General features: G+C 36.7%; 2 protein-coding genes across 2 annotated transcripts in view; both read right to left on the reverse strand.

Annotated features, from left to right (window-relative positions):
- LOC129743056 (transcription factor Ken 2-like) overlaps window positions 1-2,043 on the reverse strand; it is a 126,098-nt gene extending 124,055 nt beyond the window's left edge. The window contains exon 1 of the mRNA XM_055734996.1: window positions 1,297-2,043. The gene's annotated coding sequence lies outside the window, so the exon portion shown is untranslated. The remainder of the gene's footprint in view (window positions 1-1,296) is intronic.
- Window positions 18-7,815, reverse strand: LOC129743057 (uncharacterized). Its single transcript, XM_055734997.1, has 3 exons — window positions 7,465-7,815; window positions 7,097-7,385; window positions 18-241 (listed from the first exon to the last, which is right to left on the reverse strand). The coding sequence occupies exons 1-3, from the start codon at window positions 7,813-7,815 to the stop codon at window positions 18-20; spliced, it is 864 nt and encodes a 287-aa protein (XP_055590972.1).
- Window positions 7,816-27,527: the final 19,712 nt, after the last annotated feature.

The raw sequence follows: 27,527 nt of genomic DNA on the forward strand, positions 1-27,527 counted from the left end.
TAAGGGAAAAGATAAACTTAGGTGAGAATCTTCCCGTTGATGTTGTTGTTTTTGTTCTGAGTTTTGTACTTTTCTTCGATAAGTAATTCAGGTTGAGAGATGGATCGTGTTGGTGGGAAGAAGTGGAAGATGTCGAAGGAATGCGCTTCGAAGCGGTGTAGAATTTCACGGTCCGATGCCGTCGCGTAGCACGGAGAAGGTGAACACAGATTAGCACTTTGTCGAGAGCTGAGAGAACATTCTACAAGGGGGTTGACAGATTTATGACAGATTGTTTCCAAGGTGGGTTTGAGGTTTCCCTTGAAAAGGTTCGTTTCTTGCGTCACTGTTTGGATTCTGATGCATCATCACTCGGAAGCTGTGGGTGAAAGTAGTTTCCGAACTTCCGCGCCAACGCACGTAACTTCACTTTCACAAAAGTTCATTTCCGGGGCCTGGCAGCACTGAATACGGATCGCGTGTGCACATCTCTCTCTTCAATATTCAACATTCACCAGGAAACCTGGTGAAGGTGAAAGAGTGAAAGATTGCATAAGCTCGCCGTGGCTCGTCGCAGTCTCGTAATAAAACGAAATAATAATGCTGCAGCCCGCGTTCGAAAGTTACAACATCGATTTCTGCTCGCACAGCTGCGCGCGAGACTTGCGGTAGACTCGCCATGCGCCTTCTTCTTTGGCTTGAGCCATGGCGATGACGAGGCCAACGAAACGAAAGTAAAAGTTTTATGCTGTCGGACCACTACTCTCTGCAGAAGGCGGCGGCGCGAGGTTTTCGGACCGAGTCTAGTCCGGTTTAAGGCCCCTCGAGGCCGCCAGCACTGTCTTCCAAATAAGCTAGGGAGTCTCGAAAGAAGAAGTATTGTTACAATACTCCAATGCTCTTCCCATGCGCTTCTCCATGCGATGCGACGACGTCTTCAAGTTATGTTTTCAACACTCTCCAGAGGCACTTCTTCGCTTCGCTTCCTCTTTGCTTCGAAGCAACAACATCAACAACAATCTCGCACTCTCTCAGGCATAATCGCACCGCGTTTCCTCACTTGATTCCATAACTCTTTCGCACCGTGTTTACTTCATATTTAAACGCGCGTGTACCTTCGAGCCTTCCTTAGGGGTGCCCCAAAACAACAACAATAAGCCTTAACTCAAAGGTTTAAATTATTTTTCACTTTTCCCTTTCAACTAGAGAAACAGGTTTCCATTTGCGTAACTCTTTTCGTCAACCTCGTTTCGCCACTGAGTATTCGTGGGTTCTTAACCAGACTCACTTATCAAAACAGCTACTACGCTCACTCACCGTAGATCGAACAGCTTTTCCACAAATCTTCTCTGATAACACCTCAATTCGAATCTTTGTACTCAATTGTATTTTCAGCAACACACTCAAAGCTGCTTCTTTCACTCGATTTTTTTGTTTTCAATAACTTTCCCAACTCAAAAACTCTCTTTGTTTCAATAAACGGGTCAATTGTCACCCGTCAGCACCTTGAAGATGAACACCATTATCACATCGAAACGTCATTTTGAAGTTTCGCTCTTAGTACGATCTAGAATATTGCACAATAATCCACTACCCTTTACCTTCTAGTTACTTTCACACAAAATAATTCAGTTAAGTACTTCTGCTTCAAGCACAGCCACCTTCGATCACACTTTGATTCAATGTTGATCAATCTCTTCAATAGAGTTGCTCACGCGAGAACGCGTTTCTGTTTTCCGTTCTGTGAGGATTCCGGAAATACTCTTAAGAACCTCCAGAACTTTTTCCGCCTTCAATGGCTAACTGGAGCGCAGCTCCTACCTGGCCCAGCCAAAAAGGGAAAGGAGCCAACGCCAAATACAAAGAAAAAAAATCCCAAGAATATCCGAGGAAACCGAGAGGAAAGGATTGACGACGACGGACCCAGTGTGGTGTGCCCAAGAACTTTTCTCCGACCAAACGAAACCAAACAACTCTAGAGGGAGCCCGCGCGCCGTGTGTGATCACCTAACGGCTGTCTACTCTCGACTACTTTTGTTGATTTCCGTAGATGAGGTAGGAGTCCGACCGACCGAAAGCAAGCAACAAACACAACCAGTCAATCGGTTCGTCCGTCCGGCAGCCAGCCAGCAATTTTTGTGACCAGCAGCAAGCAAGCACTCCGGCTCCGGCAGCATCGAACGAAAAGATACCCAGTGCCAGCCAGCACCCAGCCGCTCGCGCGTGGAAAGAGTGCTCGAAATTTTTGCCGAGAGCTCTGCAGCTGAGCAACCGAGCAAAACGAACGAACGAAGGAAAACGATGAACAACCAACAGCAAAATAAAAAAAAAACGCTCACTCCGGAAAGCTCAAACAAACTTTTATTATTGAACTAAACAGCCGCACAGAAGGAAAAATTGTTGCAGCGCTCGCAGTGTGCCAAACCTCGCGCACATTCGCTTTTGTGCCCTCCGTTCTATACACATCGTGCGGGTTGCTACGATCGTAATGGGATTGTTGGTGTTGTTCTTGTGTTTGTTGTTATTGCTGACAGCATGCTGGTTGCTTTCATGATGAACTGAAACTCGTTTGCTTGCTTGCTTGCCGTCTCGTTCTAGTACTCAATTCGGTCGTAAAAGGAGGCACTCACAGCCAACAGGCTGTGAGCACGTTCTAATCGACCAATCATCAGCATTTGCAGTGTACTCCCGCGCCAAGTTCATTTGATTGTTATAAATAAATCTACACTCGAGAGATGAACTGTTGCGCTTATTTCGAAAAATGGTTCTCAGAGTGAACGTTATACAGCTTTTTGATCGGTCCCTTTGCAAAAAAGAAACCTAAGAATATTTTACATTCATAGGGCTACTAGTTGAAAACTGCTGCACAATTGGAATGGCGACATCATTTCACTTTTTTATAATTTGATTTAATGGCATATTTCCTAACTGGGAATGTGCAAAAATTGTTACTGGTATTTTTCTTAACGCAGGATACCCTGTAAGAATAGTTTACAACAGACCCAGCCGGTCCTTCGAACCGGATTGGCAAAGAATACGTTCGCCTCTGTGATAGAAAAGGCAGCCAAGTGTTGTGTCTGGAGCACAAAGAAAGCTAGAGAAAGGTCGGTTTGAGAACAATCTTGAACTACAAAAAAGCTTATGAGAAATCAAACGGACTTTGAAAGTTATTGGAAAGATAGACAACACACTATCTAAAAGATAGAATTCAGCAAGAGATGGTGACACACGAAGAATAAAGACCACAGTTTTTCTAATTATTTCAGCTGGGTATACCAATCATCAAAGCGTGATATTTTTGCATCCAACTATAAATATTATAGATTCAACTACAAACAGATGATTGACTTTACGCAATCAACTATGAATATAATGGATTCAACTGTAATGGTATAATTGATTCAATTGTTAATACAATTTACGATATTTATAGTTGAACTCATTGAATCAATCACAGAAATAAAACTGCATCTGTCATATTTATAATAAAATCAATCATATTATTATAATTGAATCTATCATAATTATAATTAAAGCAATCATATTATTATAGTTGAATCTATCATATTTATAAACAAATCAATCATTTAAGTATAGTCGAATCTATTATAATTATTGTTGAATGTATGACATCAATCGTACATTATAGTTGAATCTATTATATTTATAGTTGATTGCACAAAATTAATCATACAACCATAGTTGAATGCATTGTATATATTGTTGATTGTACGAAATCAATCAGATTGTCTATCAACTTTTTGTTGAGAGAATGGGTCATTCAGCCGAAAGTCATGAGGCCGAAGGTCATTCGGCCGATGGACGTTAGGCTGAATGGGTTATCTGGCCGAATAGGCCACTAGGCCGAATGGGTTATTGGGCCGAAGGTTATCCAGCCGAAGGCTGTTAGGCCGAAAGGACGCAAGGCCGAAAGGATGTTCGGCCGAATGGTCACTAGGCTGAATGGTCATTAGGCCGAAAGGTCATAAGGCCGAATGGTTATTAGGCCAAATGGTCATCAGGCCGAATGGTCGCTAGGCCGAATGGTCATTAGGCCGAACAGTTTTTAGGCCGAATGGTTATTAGCCCGAACGGTCATTTGGCCGAATGATCATAAGGCCGAATCGTCGTAAGGCCGAATGGTCATTTGGCCGAATAGTCACCAGGCCGAATGGTATTTAGACCGAATGATAGTTAGGCCAAATGTATGCCAGGCCGATAAGACATATCAACGCTTGTTTGCATGTTGGGGCAAATGGCAGTTAGAGCGAATGGTTGTTGGGCCGAAAGGCTATTAGGCCGAATAGACGATAGGCCAAATGTTCGTAAGGCCGAATGGTCATAAGGCCGAATGGTCGTATGGCCGAATGGTCGAATCCAGCCTTGCATCCATTCGACCTGATGACTATTCGGCCTTACGAACATTCGGCCTATCGTCCATTCGGCCTAACTACCATTCGCCTCAAAATGCAAACAAGCGATAATATGTCTTATCGGCCTGTCATACATTTGGCCTCTCGACCATTCGGCCTAATGACCATTCGGCCTAGTGACAATTCGACCTAGTGACCATTCGGCCTGACATCCTTTCGGTCTAACTATCGATCGGCCTTACATGCAATAGGCCTAGCATTGGTTCGGCTTAACGACTATTCAGCCTAACAACCATTCGGCCTAGTGGCAATTCGGCCTAAGGACCTTTCTTCCTAGCATCCATTCGGCCTTACGACCATTCAGCCTTACAACCATTCGGCCTTACGACCATTCGGCCTTTTGACCATTCGGCCTTTTGACCATTCGGCCTTTTGACCATTCGGCCTTTTGACCATTCGGCCTTTTGACCATTCGGCCTTTTGACCATTCGGCCTTTTGACCATTCGGCCTTTTGACCATTCGCCCTTTTGACCATTCGGCCTTTTGACCATTCGGCCTTATGACCATTCGGCCTTTTTTTTTAAGAACAGGGAAAAGCCCCCGGGAGTTGATCTTATTTTAAAAATGGAAGATCATGCTCCCGAAGGCATAAAACCTCCTCACTATTTATTATTTGTTTTACTTCTTTTCATAATTTACAATATTTCGATCGCATATCATTTCTTTTCATCACTATAACAATTTTCACATTTTTTGCTCGGTGGTGGTAATTGGTGGCAGCTTGGTGGCGGTTTGGTGGGGCGGTTTGGTGGGGCGGTTTGGTGGGGCAGTTTGGTGGGGGCTGTGGTGGCGATTTGGTGGCGGGTGGTGGCTAGCGGAGAGGGAGTATACAGAAAATTTGTATTGTGGAGATTAGTGGCAGATATTTTCCAAGTGAGGAATTTGATTTTTTTTTAAAGTCCCCAGTGAGATTGCTCTCTGTCAAGGGAACTAGTTCGAGCTGGTTCACAACTTAATTAGTTTTGCTTTACTTTAGTTCAGGAAGCTTGTAAGTTTGGTTTTCAGGTGGATTTTCACTTGACGCTTGAAACTAGCTTTGTTCGGTACATGTTTCAGAAATTCCGGGAGATTATTGTACTTCATTCTGCTGTAGTATTCAGGCGATCTTTTCATTTTCTCCGTGTTGGCTCTCCTAGTTGCTAGATTTCCTCTTGAGCGTGTTGGAAATCTGTGGTTCAGATGCTGGATTTGTTGGTTGTGCGCGATTTTACAGTTTGTTGTGGATCTGAATCACACTTTGAAGTTCTCTTAAAGCGGCTATTGGTAGTATCGAGAACGTGGGAGGAGAAAAGTTTTGGCCGTTTATAAACTGCTTTTAAGCATCGGTTCCGCATGGCTTGAAGAGGTCTGATGTAGCTTTTCCTAGCAGCTCCCCAAATCGAGACCATGTATTGTAACTTGGATTGCACAAATGCATGATACACCAGTGATTGAATTTTGCTGAGCATGAGTTGATCAACCATTTCTCGCTCAACGCTTTACTCGGAAGCAAAGGTTGCTTTGAGGCAGCGAAAACGACAAAACCGATGATGTATACGCTCTCAACATGGCCGCCTTCATGAAGCAATATACATTCGAGGCAGCGAATCCAAAAAACCAAACGAATGGCTCTCACTCATCTCCTGTCACAACCTTGAGGGAACCGAATTCAAAAGGCAGAGCAAACCCGAGTCTCCTCGTTTGTGCCTGGATCGAATGCGTGAGGCTTTTCTGCTATTGCTATTATTGCACAGCAACCGCACGCAGGCAGCTAGTTTTTTCCCCCCTCTTTCACCATACGTTGCGGGCCGTGCAACGCAATAAGTTCGGTTGTTTTTGTTGTTGCCTCAACCTTTGCGGCGAGGTTGAAGATGTTCTCCTCAACGACAGCTGTCGGCTGGAGTTATTCAAATTCAACAACGTAAATGAGTATGTGTGCCTCGTCTTCTTCATGCATCATGTAGCAACCGAACGTTGAGAGAGTTCGTTCGGGGCAGCAAACGGATAGTGTCTCTCAGAGCAGATCCTCCTCATGGGGGGAGGTTTGAATGAATGTATATGTATCGTCTCCTGTATAGCTATGCGAGGCCTCAAAGTGTGTATTTTGAATGCCTCTGATGAGAAAATTGGTGAGGATTTCAATCACTGTGATACACACAAGTTAGTTGTTTAGAAGGAACGAATCTCGAAATCTTCCATATGATGCTGTGTATGGCACTTAGTTCATTTCTGAGGCCATCTGTATGCGCGTTCCATCTAATCTGCTCGTCGAACTTTAGGCCTAGGTATTTGAAAGTTTTAACTTGTTCAATAATTGTGGTTCCAACTTTCAGCTGATTGTGGCTCTCAGAAGGTCGATTCGTGGATCTAAATATGACATATTTTGTCTTGTCCAGGTTGAGCGAGAGGAGGTTTGCTTCAAAATATTCCTGAAGTTTTTCTAAATCAGTCGACATCTGCGAAATTATCGTTCCAACATCGGTGTGCTCGTAGGACAGTGAAGTATCGTCAGCAAACAGTCTGGGTTTACCATGTAAATGTAACTTTTGCAGATCGTTTACATAGAGGATGAACAAAAGAGGCCCTAGGTTACTGCCTTGAGGAACTCCAACAGTTGAGTTACATAAATCACTAGTTGACTGGTTAATTTGGACGTATTGTTTCCGGTTGGTTAAATAACTCCCAAAAAGGGAATTCGCGCTACCTCTGATTCCACAAGATTCTAGTTTGCGGAGAAGAATAGTCTGGTCGATCGTTTCAAAAGCCTTCTTCAAGTCTAAGAACAAAACTCCCATGAATTTTCTGTTATCAAGGGCATTGTGGATTGCATCCACTAGCTCAGAGGCTGCTGTCAGAGTACTCGATCCTCGATACTCGATATTGTGATGCTTCAGCAATTGCGAGACACGATCAGCTATTAGCTGCTCCAAGATCTTACTGAACACCGATAGTATAGAAATCGGGCGATAGTTGCTGCAATCAGTCTTTTTTTCCTGTTTTATAGATAGGTAAAACTCGTGCTATTTTCAGAAATTCTGGGAATTCACCGTTTTGTATGCAATCGTTGAAAACGTCTCTGATCAAGGGTGCCAAAATGGTATGATTCGCTTTGACAAAATGAGCTGGAATATCATCCGGTCCCGGACTTTTTGAGTTGTCGAGTTTGCTTATTCTAAGGATAACTTCTTGCTCTGTTGCCGGTCGAAGATAAATACTATTGCTGTTTCCGACATATCGATGATCATTTCTGTGGACATTTCTTGGGATTGTGGCAGCGAGTTGAATTCCTATGTTACAGAAATAGTGATTGAACGCGTTGGCCACCGTTTTTCCTTCCTCCGTTACTTTTCCATTTAGCTCTAGCTTTATCGTTTCTTTTTTCGATTCGTTCACTCCTTTCAGGTTGTTCAAGTTTTTCCACATTTCTCTCTGATTAGATTTTTGAAAAAGGCTGGGGTAGTAGTTTTTTTTGCCTCAGCCTTAGCTCGATTGAGATTTTTAGATACTTGAAACAAAGTGTCTTTAAATTCTTCATTGGCAGGGTGTTTTTTACAACGCAAAAGAGCTTCATCTTCGCTTCGCATCAGCTTCCACACGTCGAGCGACATCCACGGACAATAGCCCTTGATTTTGGCTTCAACAAATATTGTTTTTGAGTATCTTTTTTCAGTTGACTGTAAATTGTGCTCAGTTTCTCAAGCTTTTCAGCCGGACTATTCGCTTGTAGATTATTGAACTCTGCCCGGAAAGCTTCATTAATCTGATCATGATTTACTATGATTTTTTCTAGTTTTCGGTTAACTATTTTCTTTTTTAAGTTAATTGTAGTCATCACCAGGCTATGGTCACTTATATCGAGTGAAACTGTTTCGTTTAATGCTTGTTCAATCATCGAATCTGGGCAGACAACGTGGTCGAGAATGTTGCTGCTTGCTGGACGGGTTATAAATGTGTTGGAAACTTTACATCAGTAACAACTTAAAAGGTCTCGTAACTATCGACTACCGGGCAGCCCTTTTTGTTTATTGGAATGTTGACGTCGCCTAACATCAAAAACTGGGAGTTCAGCTTCAAGGTTGCGAGTACTGAGTCAAGTTTGTCGAAGAAAAACTCTATGTTTTGAGAAGGGGGTCGGTAGACTGCATGGATGTCAATTGGTGAGCCACCTGGCTCATGACGCAAATGTATGTAGTGGAAGCCATCAACATGCAAATTTTCAATCTCGGAGACAACGAGAGTCTCTTTTACGAGAACAGTGAGCCCTCCACTGCTTGAATCTAGACGACAAGATAGGAAATTGCGATATCCATTAACAGTTACTAAGTGTTTTCTTTCTTCTTTCAACCATATTTCCCCCAGCACCAATACATCAACTGATGTAGGGAATAGCTCTATGTACATTTTGATAGCATCCAGTTTGTTTGGATCATTTAGGCCTCTAACATTGAGCTGAAGAAATCTCAGGAAGTAACTATCATTTTTATTCCGGTTGTTTTTACATAAAGAATCAAAGGAATCATGTAATATATTTTTATTATTATTACGACCATTCGGCCTGATGACCATTCGGCCTTATAATATTCGGCCAAATAACCTTCGGCCTAATGTCCCATTCGGCCTATTGTCATATTCAGCAAAACGTCCTTCGGCCTTTTAACCCATTCGGCCTATCGACCTTCAGCCTAACATCTCTCGGCCTATCGGCCTTCGGGCCCTGTCCGGGCCCCGTTGTTGAAATTTTGATAATTAAAATTGGTCGAGAAGCAATCAGATATTTGATTGAATAAAGGGGATTATTGTTGGAAATACTTTTTTCTCCGTGCACGCTTGAACTGCAGTACCAAGATCGTAGAATGTAAAAACGGAATGTTACAACCTTCCTGACTAACTTGAAATTAGCTGAACTACTGACGCTAAGCCACTTTTTACGCAGGTGGAGATATTTTATTTATGAATAAGCGTTCCTGGTGCTAAAGACATGAAAAATTTCTGGCAGCTCTGCAGCATCAGCTCATCCAAGTTTAGCCTTCGTTGATCATCCTACCCTCCCTTTCATAGTTCTTGTGTTACTTCTCATCTTATAAAAAGTGCACTGACTAGAATAGCTTCAATTTTGTCTCCAGAAAAACAGGATCGCGATTTAAGCTTGATATCAGAAGAAGTTTGGAGGACTTTCTTTTTAAAACCTTTTCCACCAATTGTTATATGGTGATTATCCTCCACGTCTAGATAAGGACTGTCTCCGGCTCAAAATATCTTCCAATACTCTCAAACTCTTGACCCTATCTTCAGAGAGAAGGTCAATTAACAGTAAGGTAGTTCCCTCAGAGTTCTCATGTTGATACAGTATTGCCAAATGCACATTCAGGAAATTATCTTCAAAAACATCCTTCAAACTTGGGAAAACAAGTGGTTTGTGCTATACGTTTAAAATGACAGAAACAGCAGAATAGTTTACGTCATACAAACAGAAGAGAAGCATAAACAGACTTAGATGATCTCAAATGAATTGAAGCTGAAAGTGACATGGTTATAATTTTTTTGAGCACGAAGTTCTCAAAATCCTGTATTATTCGTTTTTCAAAAGATGTATCAAATTTAAATATAATTATTTTTTTATTAATTTATTTTTCATAGGCGGTATTGGAAAAGTAGAATCTCAGATTCTAAATAAAATCAAACTGTATCTAATAATGAAAAAGAATTTCTATGATATACCTGGTAGATTTTGATTAATATAATTTAATTTTCTTCATATTTGTTTGGAAGGAAAATAATTAATAGACAATCTGCCGATTCCATTATGCACAACACAAAGTAAATGCAGATCACATGTAGTGAATCTCCCACCCACTACCACTCAGCGATGAACACACCGAGCATGAACATAGCTCAACATCATTCATACATCTCTCCGAATCTTATGTACAGAGTAAACAGAACATTTCCTCAGATTACGCCCGTATGGACCCGAATGAATTTGAAAAGCGAGAGTGAATTGTGTTGAGAGCTCCGATGTAGCGAGCTGAGTTCTGCTCCCACATCAATTGAAGGTTCGCATCGTGTGCTTTCGACAGCATCGGAGCGAACGAGATGGCTGTCAGTTAGTCAGCCGAAGCACTACGGACGGAAAATTGGAAATAAAAGTAAAAGCAAAAATTGCGCTCTCTCGCCCGCTGCTGCTGCATGAATGCATGGGTGGAATTCCGAACGTGGCGACCCGAAGGCAAGCCGAAGCCGAGTTTCAGAACAGAACATTATTATAAAGGAGGCAGTGCACAATATTCTGCTCTGGCTTCTCGAATCTCGATCGTTCGTCATCCATCGTTCGGCTGCTTGCTTACTTATTCAACAGATGGTTGCTTGCTTGCTTCGCAAGCCAAGGTATTTTCGCTATCCGTTCTTGGCGGTTGTTTTCGTTTCATTTTGGCATTCACTGGTTTCCTGCATTCATGCTAGTTGCTGTCCTTGTTTGGTTTCCTTTCTCTTGTTCGAGTCGAGAAGCTTGAAGCTGGTTCTTGGCCGGTCGACAGCTTTCGATGTGAAGTTTTTTTTTTATGTATAGAATTTTCCTCCGGATGGCATCACTGCTTAAGGAAACTAGAAATTTGCAGTCTCGTAAAATAAAAGTGAGAGTACTTCCCCTTCGCCCTTCCACGATATCCTTTCCGTATTTCTCGTCAGATTTCCTCGACGAGCGCCAAAGTTGTGAAGTCGCAAGCCTTGAATGAATGCGAGATGCGATGGCGAGGCCTTTCACACGCGCTTTTTTAAGGTCTCACCACTTTAGGTACATTCTCTTTCACCGAATGATGACGATGATAGCGGCAGCACTCGCAGATTAATTTTTCTGTAGAGTACGTAGGACTTGCTGCCGCGTGTTGATGATAGTGCTACGAACTTGGCCAAGGCAATATGCTGAGCAAGAAAAGACAGAGCGGCAGGCGATTTGCATTGCAAACAGGAAGACTTGAATGAAAGGTCCTCCCGGATAAGCTGTAAACCCCTTTCACTTTTTGCTCGCTAGATTGCTAGCTTGTAAGCTGGAGGTGTTAATGCACGCTCGCTGGTCTTGTACCTCGCTACAAGCTGTGATTCAAATGCGATGGCGATGATGATGAGGTGAGGCTGGAGTATATTTTTTTTCTTGTTTGGATCTACTACAAGGTATCATAATTCAGTTTGTATCGGTGGGCGTGGGAATTTTGTTTTATTTAGCGTTATTTTTGATAAAGTTTTTTCTCTTCTTGGTTGAAAAAGAAAGGTGAAAACCGGATGCAAGCTTGAATCTAAATCCTTCGAGTCCTTGTTTTCGTTTTGAATGTCTTCTTTTGGTAGTCCATCTAGCTCAAGTATCAAGCGGAAGGAATTCAATTTAGAATTCGGGGATATTTGGGTGAACGAAATGTTTCCAAGATGGTTTGAAGGCTCTCATACAATTTTTTGCATGACTGGAGAAATAATCGAGCAATTGGAACTAAATTTGGCATGGAAGCATATTTGGATGCGGAAAAAAACTCTATGGTTGTTTGAGAACCCTCCATGATATCAATGAACAAATAAGATGAAATGAGGTGGCCAACACAATTTTTTGGAAGATCTCGATATCTTCAATTGAAATGCACCGAATTTGGTATGCGGTTGCATTTTTTCATGTCATGTCATGTCATGTTTCTTTAATTACTTGGGACTCTTCCGTTCTTCGATAAATGCCGAAAATTGTAAATAATTCATTTTGCTAGCATAGGATAAAGATACTCTTACGCACACATTGAACTTTTATTCTTCCTGAATCCAACCATACCGCCTTTTGCTATAAGAAGTCTATCTGATAAAATTTTCAACGTTTTTTTAAAATGTACCTCCTCATGAGTGGTAAATCAGACAGCGCAATTATTAGAGCACCTGCAACGGTTCAGGCGTAAATATTGGTTTTAAGTATACCAGTTTTAGCAAAATTTGAAATTTTAGAATCGGCTAAAACACCCACTCCCCACCGGTTTAAGAGCAAATTTAAAACGGAAACACTTTCATTGCAGACACTCAATAATTGAGAAGAAAAAAACCCATTTTATTAGAAAAATTGCATAAGTTTTGAGTTTCACGGTTAATTGTCTTAAAATTAACTCTACGAAAATTCTTTTTAACAGAACAATGATTTCAACTATTCTACCAGGATTTCATTTATTTAAAAGCAAAAATGACTACACAACGTGGAAAAAAGGTCAATTATTTGCAATTTATTAGCTCAGTTAGCTTGAATATTAAGCATTTTAATGTTGTTTGAAAACAAAACCAGTAAAATAATTTTTTTACTGGTATTGTATTCAGTTATTTATTCGCCGAAAAAAGTCGATAATAAAAACATACAACTTATCGCGGCGATTTGCTAATTCAACCAGTAAAATAATAGCAAAAGTATAATATAAATAAATATGTGTTTAAAATTAACAAATAAATATTAAATCATAAAACAACAAAATTCTTCCGAGGTGCAAAGAATATACTTTTTTTGACTAATTTTGGGGTACTGGTTTCAAATATTCATTTTGTTTTTTTTTCTACCAGCTCTTGTCATCGAGATACCTTTTGAAAATAGGTGAAGAATCATTATACAAAATGTTCACTTGTTTGGGAAAACTATAAAACATTGTCGATATTTTGAAAATAAAGATCAACTTAATGATTAACTTTGCCGAAGACCGCTAGAAATTTTGACTACTTAAAAAAAGTATGAAAATTTTCTTTTCGTTTATTTTTTTTAAATTTTAGAACGCTGACTGGATTCACTAATTTGTCGAGCCCAAATGAAAAGCTTTTTATTTAATTATAATAAATCGAGAATAATGTGACATCTATTATTTATACTTGATATGGGTTTTATTAACATCTATTCTCAATTTATGTTACGTATAGGCTGGTTGAAGCGAAAAAAACATTCAAATAAGAGATACTATTATCACACCCAATGTTACTCAAACATGTGTGAAAGAAATTATTGTTGGCTAAAATTTTCTCACCGTGAACTAAATCGGTCTGTCGGGTCTGTCGTATATTTTGAAATCCTGTTCCAAATTTGCATGAATTTGGAACAAAGGCGTATAACTGTTGGGAATTTTGAAATCGATAACTGTGCTAAAACAGCAATTTACGCCACCGGTGCCGGACGGACAGTCGTAGTCGAAAACCGTGTTTTGCATCTGCCGTTGGGACAGCCCTTAGTAGGGCGCGTTTTGAAAAATCACGTTTTTTAACAGTCGAAGCCAAATTTTAAAGAGAAATTACTCTTACTGTGAAGATAATGAACCATACTACCTATTTTTCCTAAAATAAATTAAAGTCAATGGAAATCCCGGAAAACTTGTAATGGGTCCAAAAATAGAAGACTTTTGACTACAATGTTCCATTTGAGTACATTACCAAAACTTTGTTTCAATACCAACAAAACAACAAAAGTGCAAATTTTTAATTGGGACATAATTCAAAACCAATAAGTGTTGAACATTTCTAACACTTTTGATCAGCTTTACGCAAATAAACTACAAGAAAGTGAACAACAAAAAAAAATCCAGCTATTGTTCTGCTGATAGAGCTGACAAGGGGTAAAAGTGTTTGAAAAATTCATAAAAGAAACTTAACATTGTTGATCGTTAAAAAGCTGGAATACTTTTTTATGATAACGATTGATTGAAGATAACATTTGAGAACCTCAGAGCCAAAGTGGTATAAGTGACAAAATGATCGATTTTGAGTTAATAATGCCAAATAATTTATCTTATTTCAAACTATATTTGGTAATTTTTTCGTACTTTTAGAATTTTTTTTTAAATTCTTTTAAATCTATATCTATATATATAAAAAGCAATTTCTGTATGTTTGTTTGTTTGTCCTCTATAGACTCAGCCGTCTTAAGGGCTAGAAAGCTGAAATTAGGCATGGATGCTCATTAGGACCAGGAAAGATGAAAAATGTTTTTAGATTTTCGGATGACCCCTTCTGAAGCGGGTCGTCCATAGAAGACAAATATTGTTTTCGCGATATTGACGTTACTTTCCGTCGGATTGTAATGAAAATTTGCACATGAGTGTTTTGGAAGACGAGCATATGATTTCAGGTGTCAAATTGGGTGTAAGGTGTCAGCCAAAGGTGTCGCCCATATTAACTGTTCGCTGTTTTTGAGATTTTGACGTTTTTCTACATAGCATTCAAATGAAAATTGATACACGATAGTTTTGAGTGACGTGCAATCGATTTGAGGTATCAAATTTAGTTAAAGGGGCCGGCAAAAGGGGTCGTCCATATTAACCTTTCAGTATTTTTGCAACATCGTCACTTTTATACATCGGTTTGGGATGAAAATTTGCACACGGTAGTTTTCAGGGACGGGCAATTGATTTCAGATGTCAAATGTTTTGCCAGGGATCGACGAAAGGGGTCGTCCATATTAATTATTTTTTCATTGTTTTTAGCTATATTAACGTTATAATGCAATGGATTGCTATGAAAATTTGTACACGAGAATTTTGAGGGAAGTGCAATTGATTTCAGATATCAATGATTTTATAAGAGGTCACCTAAAGGGGTTTAACTTTTCGGCAATAATTGCGTTGTTATGCAACGATCGAGTCGAAATTTATACACGGGAGTTTTAGACACGTTCAATTGATTCCTGATTTCAAATTTAGTAGCAGACGACAGAAAAAGTGATCGTCCAATATTTTCGCAATTATTACTAAACAATGAATTCGGAAGTGCATCTGGAAAATGCTTGGCAATTGCATATTCTTTTTAACGAATAGTCACCGTTGATTATTATTTTATGAAAGTTTAATGGCATTGCGGTGAACTTGATACTACGAAAATTCTTGATAGAAGAATTAAAGATTGAAATTAAATGACGGAAAGACAAAGCAGATGCTTAATAGAAGAAAATTGAAAGATGTTGAAAATGAGCCAAGAGCATATTTTATGGAAAGCTTCAAAGGTGCGTTCTAGACCCTTTGTCCCACATCAATTGAATGGCTGAGAGAAGTAATAGCGAGAGGCGCAATTACGTTCACCCATACATCCAACCCGATGGATTGGTAAAGCACGTGCGTGAAAACAATAAGTAGCGCTGCCGATAAAAACGGAATCCGAAACAACCAATAACACATCGCTTGAACTGGTTCAGCAAAAGGGAAGCTTCACCAGAGCCATGCGGTCTAGACTTTTTGTCCGATTGGGAAGCACGTGCTTTACCAATCCATCGGGTTGGATGTATGGGTGAACGTAATTGCGCCTCTCGCTATTACTTCTCTCAGCCATTCAATTGATGTGGGACAAAGGGTCTAGAACGCACCTTTGAAGCTTTCCATAAAATATGCTCTTGGCTCATTTTCAATATCTTTCAATTTTCTTCTATTAAGCATCTGCTTTGTCTATTCGTCATTTAATTTCAATCTTTAATTCTTCTATCAATAATTTTCGTAGTATCAAGTTCACCGCAATGCCATTAAACTTTCATAAAACAATTGCATATTCATACAAACTGTTTATGACATATTCCAAGTTGAAAGCGAAACGGAGTTCGTATGGGATCAGCTTGTTTCAAATAAAAAACCAATTCTCGAAAAATATATGGAAAATGACCAAACACAATAATTTAAAAGCGTGTATTTTTGAAATAAGTTGCTATGCGCTTATACCCCTTTGGCTCCAAGGGCCTCATTTTTAATGAGATTTGTTGTATATTTTCGAAAAATCATACTTTTTATAGGAATTTTAGTTGTAGGATTAATGAAGCACACCAGTTCAGTACCATTTATAGATTTCCCCTTTCTTTTCAGGGTGAAGATAAAAAAGAAGTGAAATGCACCCGTACCCCAGGCACATAAAAACTTTTTGAGTGATATGTCTTAGTAAAATCATTTGTAAATAAAATGAAATGTATTTTGGTAGAAATTGAGAACTTATGAATTTAAATTAATACGGAAGCCTAATTTTAGACACAAACCAATGGAAAACAAATTTGGGGTTACATTAGAACAGCATTTTTTTTTTAAGAAACTTTAAATTAATCTCTTCTTTTGTGTTGAACTTGAGTTAAAACTTTTAGTTCATGGGTTTGATATACAGACCCCGTTCGTTTATGGCAACATGCCGGAACATTTTGTGTTGCCAAAATCAAATGTTGCCAAAATCGAATGGTTTTTTTTCTGAAATTTTGTCTCCTATTCTTACAAAATAACTAAATTTATTTTCATTAACATTATTTTAAGTCAATTTCCGACCATTTTTACAATTTTATAGTTTTTTTTCTCATGTTTTTTTATGCATTTTGCACTATTTATGTATTGTTTATAATCTTTGTTTTTTTTTATCATTTTTGTGGTTTTTGTCATTCTTCATAATTTTAAATTTGATTTTGTCATTTTGAGTCTTTTGTTTGTATTTGTTTTTGATTTGTTTTAAATATTTCATCTTTTTGTAATTGTTGAGTACTTTATCAATTTTTTTAAAAAACTTCGTTTTTGTTGTTGTATTCTATCACCATTTTTGAACGAAAAAACGTATTTTTGGTGTTTTTCCAAAATATATTGGTCCTGTTATAGAGAAAACTAAAAGGTAATGTCGCTTCTAAAAACCGTTCGATTTTGGCACATGGGCAAAAATCGGATGTTGCCAAAATCGAATGTTGCCAAAATTGAATGTTGCCAAAATCGAATGTTTCCAAAAACGAACGGGGTCTGTATAATGATGTTGAAAATCTTATCTAATATATAAAGATGAGTTGGACTATATATGTTTGTTTGTTTGTATGCACCTTATACAAATCCACACCGCTTAACCGATCAGCTTGAAATTTGGTACAGTGATGTAGTTGAACCAGGGTAAGGTTTTAGTAATAGTTCTGAGCCCCTCCCACTTAAGAAAAGGGACCCTCCCATACAACTTTCGGTTTTATTGACACGAATCAAAAGTCATGGCACCCATTTTGTCATCCGATTTTTTTTTCCTTTGGCGGGGTTATTTTCACCATCACCATGGGCCGGGCATTAGAAACGACCATCCAGAGTTCACGTGTACTGAAAGCAAATCAAAGCTTGCTAAGCATTAAATATTTGAATGGGGAAATTTTGGCGGGTGTTTTTATTCTTTCTTCTGTTCAAATCACGTGGTACTGGTACGAGATATTCGGATGCAATAATTAGCCAACATTTTGGATTGAAAAATACAACTAGCCTGTTAGTAATATTTTGACTAGAATTGTAGAACTATTCAAAGTGTTCCATACCGCCCTTGGGGTCGGCTTTAAGAGTCTTCAATCATATATAGTAAACAGTGAATTTACTTTTTTAGCTGAATAACTATTTGGACTGAGTTCTGAAAACTAATCAAACGATTTTCATAAATTATAGCTTTTTAGAACCAACCATTTTGATATTCCTGGAGTTTCCATAGAAAAAGTAAAGTTACGTTTTCAGATTTAGAGTTATAAGGCTGCGATTTCAACGCATTGATAACCATCGGGGAAATCAATCGGGGGATTAGAAAATTTATTAGTAACTAAATCAGAGGGTTTTTAGTTTTTTACAATTCAAATTCATTGGCCAATCTATAACATTTGAGTTATTATTCGTCATCAATGTGTTCAATTCTACCATCCAATACTAATAATCTTTACATTGATCACTGTTCACAATAATTAATGTGATACAGCTGGAATAAAAATCAATTTCTCCTTTCCCTCTACCCCCCCCCCCCCCTCGAAATTTCCAAAATAACCCGAAGGGAAAAGAAATAAAGTTTGAAGTATTTTAAGTTAGTTAAAAAAAAAACAAATATCCTAAAGATTACAACACCAAAAAAGAATGGAAAGACTGACTGGAGTTATTTCACCTTTTTAATTCTTGATTCATAGGTTTTGTGCAATGAGAAATTATAAAATTTTGTTCGATACAAGCTTCCGTGCAATTTATTCCAATTTATTTGTTTTTGGCATTATGTTTTATTATGACCCCCCCCCCCCCCCCACTCCCACCCCTTCGCGATGTTCCAACTCCGAGTGACAAAAGAAGGATTTGAAATTTGCTGCGGCCTAATTGTGTCCAAAAAAAGAAAAATTTAAATAGAACTCAAATACAACCTTTATCATAATATTATAAAATGGGCGATATTGGTTCCGAGATGATTTGTTTCGATTACTTAAAAAACTATTTGTAGGAATTTCAACATTCAAGAAAAACTTATCATAAAACAGTGTGAAATAAAATAGCGAAAAAAACCCACATACAATTGGAAACATGCAAAGTGAGCCTTCATCGAGGTTCGGAAGTTTATTTTTATAGAAGTTTCTAAGTAAATTAAACTCAAATATACCACTTAACAGGGAGATCATCCATGTTGAAAAGCGGGATTTTCATTAAATGGGGTATAGGAAAGATAAAAACAGTTTTCTCATAAAAAAATAAAAAAATATATTGTCATATCTTTTGATGTGTCCTAAAAATGGTGGATAAATAATGTTTTTCGTGATAGAGTTAATAGCATACAAGGGAAATTATTTAAAATTTCTTCTAAAGAAAACCTCATAACTATAAGTTTTTCAATAATATGAAATCGATAAACACAGTAGATAATCTCAATCAAAACTTAAAAAAAATACAACTTACAATAATGAATATAAAGCTTTCAAAATTTCAAAAAGTCAAACGACTCATTTTGATTTATATTTTGATGAACCCGAGCAAGGCCGGGTAAAATCAGCTAGTATATGTATAAAAATGGAGGCATAAATATTTGCGAACACAAATAACTCTTGCAGGATTCATCCAATTCGCTAGCGATTTTTTTTTGTTGTGTTTGTCTTCGCTCCAAGAAAATCAACGATATTTTGTAAAATGATTTTGTGGAATTTGATAATTAATTTTTAGTTTTTATTGATATCAAATAAATGTCATGGCGTCCAATTTCCATTTTTGTTTTTCATTCATATCACCCAGAGTAGGGAAGCGCCAAAAGCAATCAAGGCTTACTGTTGCTCATTGCTCATCCATCTTTATAATGGATGTTTTGGCGCCCATTTTTGTTGCCAATGTACTCTTCACGTGGCATCACTAAAATAGATACTTGGATGTGATTGTTAATCTTCCTTCTAATGGTAAAAAACCAACGCAATGAGCTGGAAAGGAGGAAGGTAACTTTAATATTTTATAAGCTGATCTACCCTATAAGCCTGGATTTATTCACTTTATTTGCAAAATCAAACAAAATACTCTAAAAAAATAATCATGATCGGTTTCTGGAAGCTTGAAATACGATGTTTTGAAATGAAATGCCCGGATATTGTCAGGATTTTGATAAAATAACCCGGATTTGCCCGGCCCGGATAAGTTTTACGGTTATATTATAGAATGTCATAATACTCATGGACCATAACTGGACGATATGACTGTATGAGTTTTGACAAACTGTAAACAACTAAACAGATAATAATGAAATATTCCATTTCATATTTACGGTAACGGTAATTTACGGTAACACCATGAGGACGTCTTTTTCGTACCTTATTGGTATAAGGCAACCTTAAATTGATTCAACGATTTTTACTAAAATATCAGTCATTTATTCAGTTAGTTTGAGAAAATATTATATCAATTTTGTGATTCATTGAACATTTAATCATTGAGAAGAAACAATTGGAATAAAAAAGACTTAAGAAAAACTCCTCATCATCCTTTTATGCTGAGATGCTTAAAAACAAAACGGAATTTAGAATACAAAAAAGGTTATCTTGGTAGAACTAAAATTCATAATTTGATCCAGCATTCACATTTTGAAAAATATTATAAAATGAAAATTGAAAAGATGATCAAATAATTGAAAGTAGATAATCAAATGCATTTCAGGCAATTGATAACAAAAAACAGAATGTAATGAGGAAATCTGCCAAAAAATTAAAACAAATATTTGAAGCATAAAAAAATCGCAAAATTACATACCATGGAAAGTGTTGTTGGATAACACTAAGTATCAGAATTCAAAACCAGGTTTTGATTCAATGATATCTTCAAATATAAAAAGCTTGAAAAATAAAAGATTTAGTCTCTAGAAAAATATGAACCAAGATCCAAAAAAAAAGAGTATAAAATCAAATCAGTGCTAAGAAAAAAAGAATGAATAAAATAAGTTCATTATTCAACATCACGATGAAAATCCAATTAACGTATCGAAATAATTAAAAGAATTAATTGCATATTCCTTAAGCCAGATTTGGAATATTTATGTGAGAATGAAACAAAATTCAGAATAAAATTAAATGAATTAATTTTTCACTGCGAAAATCATCAATTCGAAAAAATAATAAAGATTTAGGAATTCAATAGCCAACCAGTAGAAATCAATAAATCAAGAAAAAAAATTAAGTTTCCAAATTTATTTAAAGTCTCTGAAATCGTGTGTTTGGATTTTAAAATTGATCTTTAGGATGAAATATAAAATTGCTATAATTATTTACAAAAATTGAGAGTTTTCAATGCCATTTTGTTAAAAATAGATTTCATAAGCCTATGATTTTAAGTTACCGTGACTCAGAGTTCGATGAATATTTTTAATGTTCTGATATTCTTTTTACAAAACTTCCCAAGTAACATTTAAAGATTTATAGCAGGCTACTAGATTAAGTTTTGGTTTTATAAGGGGATTGAGGGATCTAATAAAACTATCGGTGTTACTTGGGTTAAGCATTCACATTTTGAAAAATATTGTAAAATTTAAATTGTAAAGATGATCAAATAATTGAAAGTAGATAATCAAATGCATTTCAGGCAACAGATAACAAAATACAGAATGTAATATGGAAATTTGCCAAAACATTAAAATAAATATTTGAAGCATAAAAAAGTCGCGAAATTACACACGCTCCTTTTTTAAACTAAAAATTAAGTAGTTTTGGTTCAAAACAGCACTTCAGTGGCAGCCCTCAACTTTGAGTTCGACTGGGCAATCGCAAAACTAAGTTCTGATAGGCATAGGGGAGAAGCGGGCTATATGCGCCTATTAAGCAGAACACTGATTTAATCAAATATCACATCGAATATGTGTACAAAAACTATATACACGTGTGCAGGCATCTGTTTTCTATGCATTGGAGTAATTTTTATGTTAAAATTATCTTCTGTTTCCAAGAAAACGATTTTATTGTAAGTGTTGTCTAAAATGCCGAACCTCAAATCGTGCGGGCTAAATGCGCCTTTCTGTTTTTTGGGCAATATTTCCGTATAATTTCATTGAAACTGCTTGAAAGTAATAATTTCTGAACGACACAGCTGAAGTTTTATGAAAATCTATGTATATTATAATTTTATGGAATAAAACAAAAGTTAGGGTTGCCATACTATGGAGGCAGTTCATCCATGAGAAAAACTTTATCAAATCTTATTTTAGATCTTCAATTCTCTCTTAAGATGTTATTCAGAGCTTAGATTTGAAGGTTCAATCATTAAAATCATTTATTTATTCTATTCAACCTGTTATTTTAGGATGGAGGCATTTTAAAAATATGATGGGGGCATACAAAATCACTCTATTGTTCCACTATATGATCATTATTAAACCTCACAAAAGCTGAAATATGTTTAATTTCTAAAGTTCATTTGTGTAAGAAACAAAAACCACCTAGTTTTTGTTTTAAGCTTCTTTACGTATAATTTTTAAAAGTCGAAATATTACATAAAAATGTATCAAAACCTTGTATGGTTTTTTAAATTCTTTTGAGTTTATAAATTTATAGAATTCTTTCTTGCCTTATGTTCTAAGCGTATCACCCTCAAAATGCATTGGTCAGATAAGCTGTCTAGTCAGCCATTTCATCAAACAGCCGTAGGGTCATTTAACCCGATAGGCCCATTTAGGAAACCTTTCCCCTACTCAATCCTAAGTTCGGCAGCCGAACTCAAACTAATCTTTTTTATTCGAGGATTGTTTATTTTCGGAGGATTAAAGGATTTTTTGTACCCGGATGTTGCTGTTCCGGTTCACTGCATTGCAATTACAGAGCGGTGGAAAGCTTTGACACTCCTGGTCAAAGAAAGCTTCCGGATGTTACTTACCACGGGAAGTAAATAACATCTGGAACTCTGTTATGGTATGAGCCAACTTGGTTGAATGATTCAACTGAATCAAAGCAATCGAAAGATTCCTTTTAATTCAACCAAGGTAAATGAAAGGATCATATACCAGTATTTCGATAGCAACTTACTCCATTCTTCAGTGAACGTTTTCGATTTCGAAAACGTTCACTGAAGAAGGTGGTAAGTTGCTATCGAAATACTGGTATATGTCCTTTCATTTACCGTGGTTGAATTAAAAGGAATCTTTCGATTGCTTTGATTCAACATCCGGAAGTTTCCGGACACTCCAAGCTGCTCACCATATGAAGACAATGATGGACAGAATTTTACGCTGATACGGTGGACGTTTCGTTATGAAAGTCTGCCGGTTATTGTTCCGGAACGACAAAATTTTGCGTCGCGTTCGTTGGTTGCTTTTCCGGCTCGAAGTAAACTCGCTAAGTGTTTTCAGTTCAACAAAGAGAGTTCAGTCCATAAGGTCGAACTCAGGTTTGTTCCCTCACCGAAGGAGAAAAAGGGATCAATTTTGAGATCGCAGTTCGAACTCCGTTTTGAACCGTCGCAAGGAGGAAAAAGGGTGTTTAACTTTAAGGTCATAGAATCGAACTATGTTTTGAACCTTGGTCATACTTAATTTCGAGTTAAAATAAAGGAGCGTGCATACCATGAGAAGTGTTGTTTGATAACACATAAAACGAAAAAAACTCCCCGACCGAGAATAGAACTAGTCCTCCGAGTTGGCTGTCCGATATCTTACCACAATGCGAACTCATTAGTTGATATGATTCGTGCTATAGCTCTATATCTAAGATTTTCTGTTCACGAACCGGTCAAAGGAAGAAAGAAGGAAGGATCGCCCATTTTTCGTAAATAAAACTCAAATCGTAAATGTCGAATTAGCAGATTCTCAACTATTTGGAGACATATTAACGAATTGACTAAACTGCTATCCGATTAAACTTTTTTTGGGCAAAGCTTGTCGTAAATAAATGATAGAAAATCACTCAATACCAACTTGTTTACGATGATTATTGAAAATGTCATAATATTCGATTTGGATTATCATTTCTATTACGATTTCATGTTAGCTGGGTAATGTAAAACAAACAAAACAATTTTTTAAGTTCAACCTAGAAGATTCGTTTTCACCTTTCGCTGGAATTAAAACAATAAAACATAGGACATTGTTACGATAATGTGTAATTAACATATCTTTTATTATACAAACGTAGAGGTAATTGCAGGGAAAAGGAACAAATAAAAAATATCTGCGAAGCGAAAAACAACGAACTGCTCTACGTTTAATATTGTCAAAAGCAATGGAAAGCAGCAGAAATGAACGTTCGTTAAGAAACCACTGCCCCTACTTGCGGTGTAAAAAAAAAAACGTTTTAAATTGATAATAACAAATCCGAACTACTTTTTTTTATCTTTAACTGTGTTTTGTTAAGGTTCACTTAACATAATTTGTTGGAAATATTACGAAAATAATCCGTATCTGACCCGATTCACTCCATTTTACGGTACCAATCTAGTTCCATTAACATAATTGATGGTTAGCCGTCTTCTTACATGATTTTTTTTAGTGAAACGAAATCAATTTCAACCTGTAGCGCATATTATGATGGAATTATGAATTATGATGTACCAGTTATTTTAATTTGAATTAGGGTATTAAATTTTAAACACATAAATATATTGCAGAAATTAATACTGCTTGTAATGGAATATTTAATTATTAGCGCAATTCATAAGATTATTATATATGTTTTGCTTCTTATTAATTCTACTCGCCCATTTTCACCATCTTTCTATCCTTCTATCATTCGACTCAACAATGAATTTTTACACCTAACTCAAAAATGTATGCACCTGCTCATCAGTTGCATTCTCGTTTGTTAAAATGATGTTTCGGAGAAATCGCATTTATTTAGGGGATATCGGGGTTATTCAGGCTCTTTTCGTCCATTTTTTTGCAAAGCTCCCAGCAAAGCCCAATCCGCTTCGATGCATTTTAATTTCTTACCAAATCGGCATATTTCAATATTTTAAATGAATTTATGGCGATTGAGTCGATTCTCGTAAGCTAAGCGCCTTGCGGTGTTCGCCCATTGGACAAGCGACTAAATTTACACTTGATCACTTGGTGTTTATATATTGTTTAGTGAATTCCTAAATTGTTTCTTCGGAATTTATGTCCAAGTTAAATAAATTCATGAAATTTGGAGCTATTAATCCATTTCTAGTTATTCTTTTACAAATCAGTGACACCATCACTTTTTGCAGGTTGAACCCTGGGAACCGGGTTTTGTAAACGCGGCAAAATCGTTACTTTACGAAATGCATGGTTATGATCTAAGCAAAACAATTTGCCCTTACTTGTTTTTTATCCCAAATTTTTACAGTAAAAATATCCTCAAATTATTTTCGATAAGAGAATTTTTGAACTGAGAATACGATTAAAAATTCCAGAAAAAATTTTTTTTCTCAAGGTTAATAAGACTAGGTCGAAAATCTCAAAAAATGTGGCTTTTTCAACATTTAAAATTTTTTAAGATTCAAGTTGGTCAAGTTCGTACATTTATGCACTAAATGTCTTTTTTTATTGAAACTAACCTTAATGTTATAAATATTATTGCGATCATTGAAAAAGTTTATTAATAAAACAGATTTAATTAATTGTTGCCAATTTGTTACTTTATTGAACTTTATTTGTTGCATTCATTGTTGTAACCCAGCATTTTTATACATTTTATTAATATTCTTGGCGAATCCAAAAATAAATAAAACATTTCAATATAACAATGCTGTCAGAAGTTATATTTGAAAAAAAAAATAAAATAGTTTTTTGGACTATTTTTTATTGGTTACCAATTTTTGATAAACTGGTAAAACATATCGACTTTAGAAGATATTTTTTAGACATGGAATGCCAGTTTTCACTCGATCAAAGATACAACCCGGTGAATAAGGTTGTACCCTGATTTATTTTATTGATATTTTGTTATGAAAAAAAAGAAAATGGATTAAAAGGCACCATTTATTGCCATTAAACCGGACAAAGTCTTCTCGATTACGATTGAAATAAGCAATGAGTATCAAAAACCTTTGTGATAAAGATCTCAAAACAACGAAAAACGAATCAGAAATGGTCAAATTGTAAATTAGTTCGTGCTTATTCAATTGTAGAAAATTCTAGTATGCTTCCATTTTTTTGTGTTAAATTTTTAGCAGCACAACTGTCTTAATGCCAAAGAATTATTCTAACCAATTGCTAAATCAGAAAACTATAGTTGAACGAATTCCAAACAAAGCGAAACGATACAACAAGAAGACAAGAGACTCGGGCAGACGTTCTCGGTCAGCGGTTTTTGCTTTCATCCGCACGTACCTTCCTCATTATCTCGGTGCAGAATTCTCCGGCAGAAGAACCATATCTTCCCCCGATTCAGATTCAGCAGGAGGACCACCAATTAGAATTTCTGATTCCGACACCCGACGACCAGCGTAGACAATTTGAAAGTCTGGTAGCCGCACCGCCGCGCCGCCGTCAGTCTGGAATAAGTTTTGGCACATTTCCTCTAACCCGGCCAAAGAGCAGGATTGGGGTTCTAAGGAAGCTCCAACTCTTAGGCCGGGGCATGAGTTATTTCTCCGGAGGTTTTTTTTTCTTCTGCTGAATAAAAATGAAACCGAAACACCATCCGTTTTTTGACCTTCATCCGAGATATGATTAAAATGCAGCAGCGTTTTCGCTCTCTTCTGCCATATATCCTCAAAGGATGGTGCTGCTCGATGAGGCTGATGGCTTTTGCCAGCTTATTTATTCCGAATTAATCCTCCTCGGCTGCGTTCTGTGTCTTTTCTCTTATAGTTACTCCCGGTGAGGATCCTGCGAAATCAATTGATTCAAACGCATTGCAAATCAAGTGAATTTTGCAGTGAATTAAGTCGGGCATGTCCCGATCGCAATTTGGAGTGTGGAAAGAAAAGAGGAATTATTGATCACCAGCTGCTGCTAACTAGGATAGAACTGGATTGGTAGAACTGATTGGTTGTACTGATTTTTTCAATATTTTTAGGTCTCTAGCTTTAGTTTTGGTTTGAATTAAAAAAAGGACTATGCGTCATAGCAAAAATTCATAAACTGACATTTTACGGCAGTATGTTTATATTTTAAATTCTACGCAATTGTCATCTTTAATTAAAGCTGACTAGATAAACTAGTCCTCAGAATATGTCTTTAGATCTTGTTACATCATTGTGTAACACAATGTAATGTTAATTGAATCCAAATATTTTACCTTGGTGTTTAGTAATGGCTTATACGTAGCTTGGTTTGCTTTAAACATAACAATTGCATTCATAACTCTTTCAAAACAACTTAAAGAATATATTAAGAAAAAGGTTTATTATTAAGGCATTCAAAACAACCTGAAAACAAATGATCGAAATACAAAAATAAGCATTTTTCATGACTTATAAAAAAAAACACAGTCATAAACGAGGTGCACAAAAATAATAAAACCATCATGAAACTTTCTTATTCTAGTTACCTTAATCTGTGTTACTTGGGAATTGAACAAGGACATGGAATTTGTTGTAAAACCATTCCAATTCAAAACTTTAACAATCATTTTACAACGAGTGATGTTGCACAGTACAAAGATTTAGATAAAAGTATTTTTTTATACTAGTTTTTTTTAACTACCTTCTTAGGATTCTTTAAAACTTTATTTTAATGGTTGAAATAAATCATTCTTGTACACATTTCCAAGATAATATCGGAAAAAATAATAAAAAAAAGTTAATTTCGGCCTTTTTGATGAGATTTTATTCTGTGCTGCTAGGGGAAAGTGGAGTATCGTGGGCCATGGGGAAACGTGATCCATGATTATCTCAGATGTGTGTTGGGATAAAAATCTCAATCCAACTGTCATTTTCGTCTCTCTGCGTCAGCAAATATTTCCATATATTGTTAACTTGTGTATGCATCATATAAAAAGCATATGCATATAAAAC

This window comes from Uranotaenia lowii, chromosome 2, assembly GCF_029784155.1.
Source record: "Uranotaenia lowii strain MFRU-FL chromosome 2, ASM2978415v1, whole genome shotgun sequence".
Lineage (NCBI taxonomy): Eukaryota > Metazoa > Arthropoda > Insecta > Diptera > Culicidae > Uranotaenia > Uranotaenia lowii.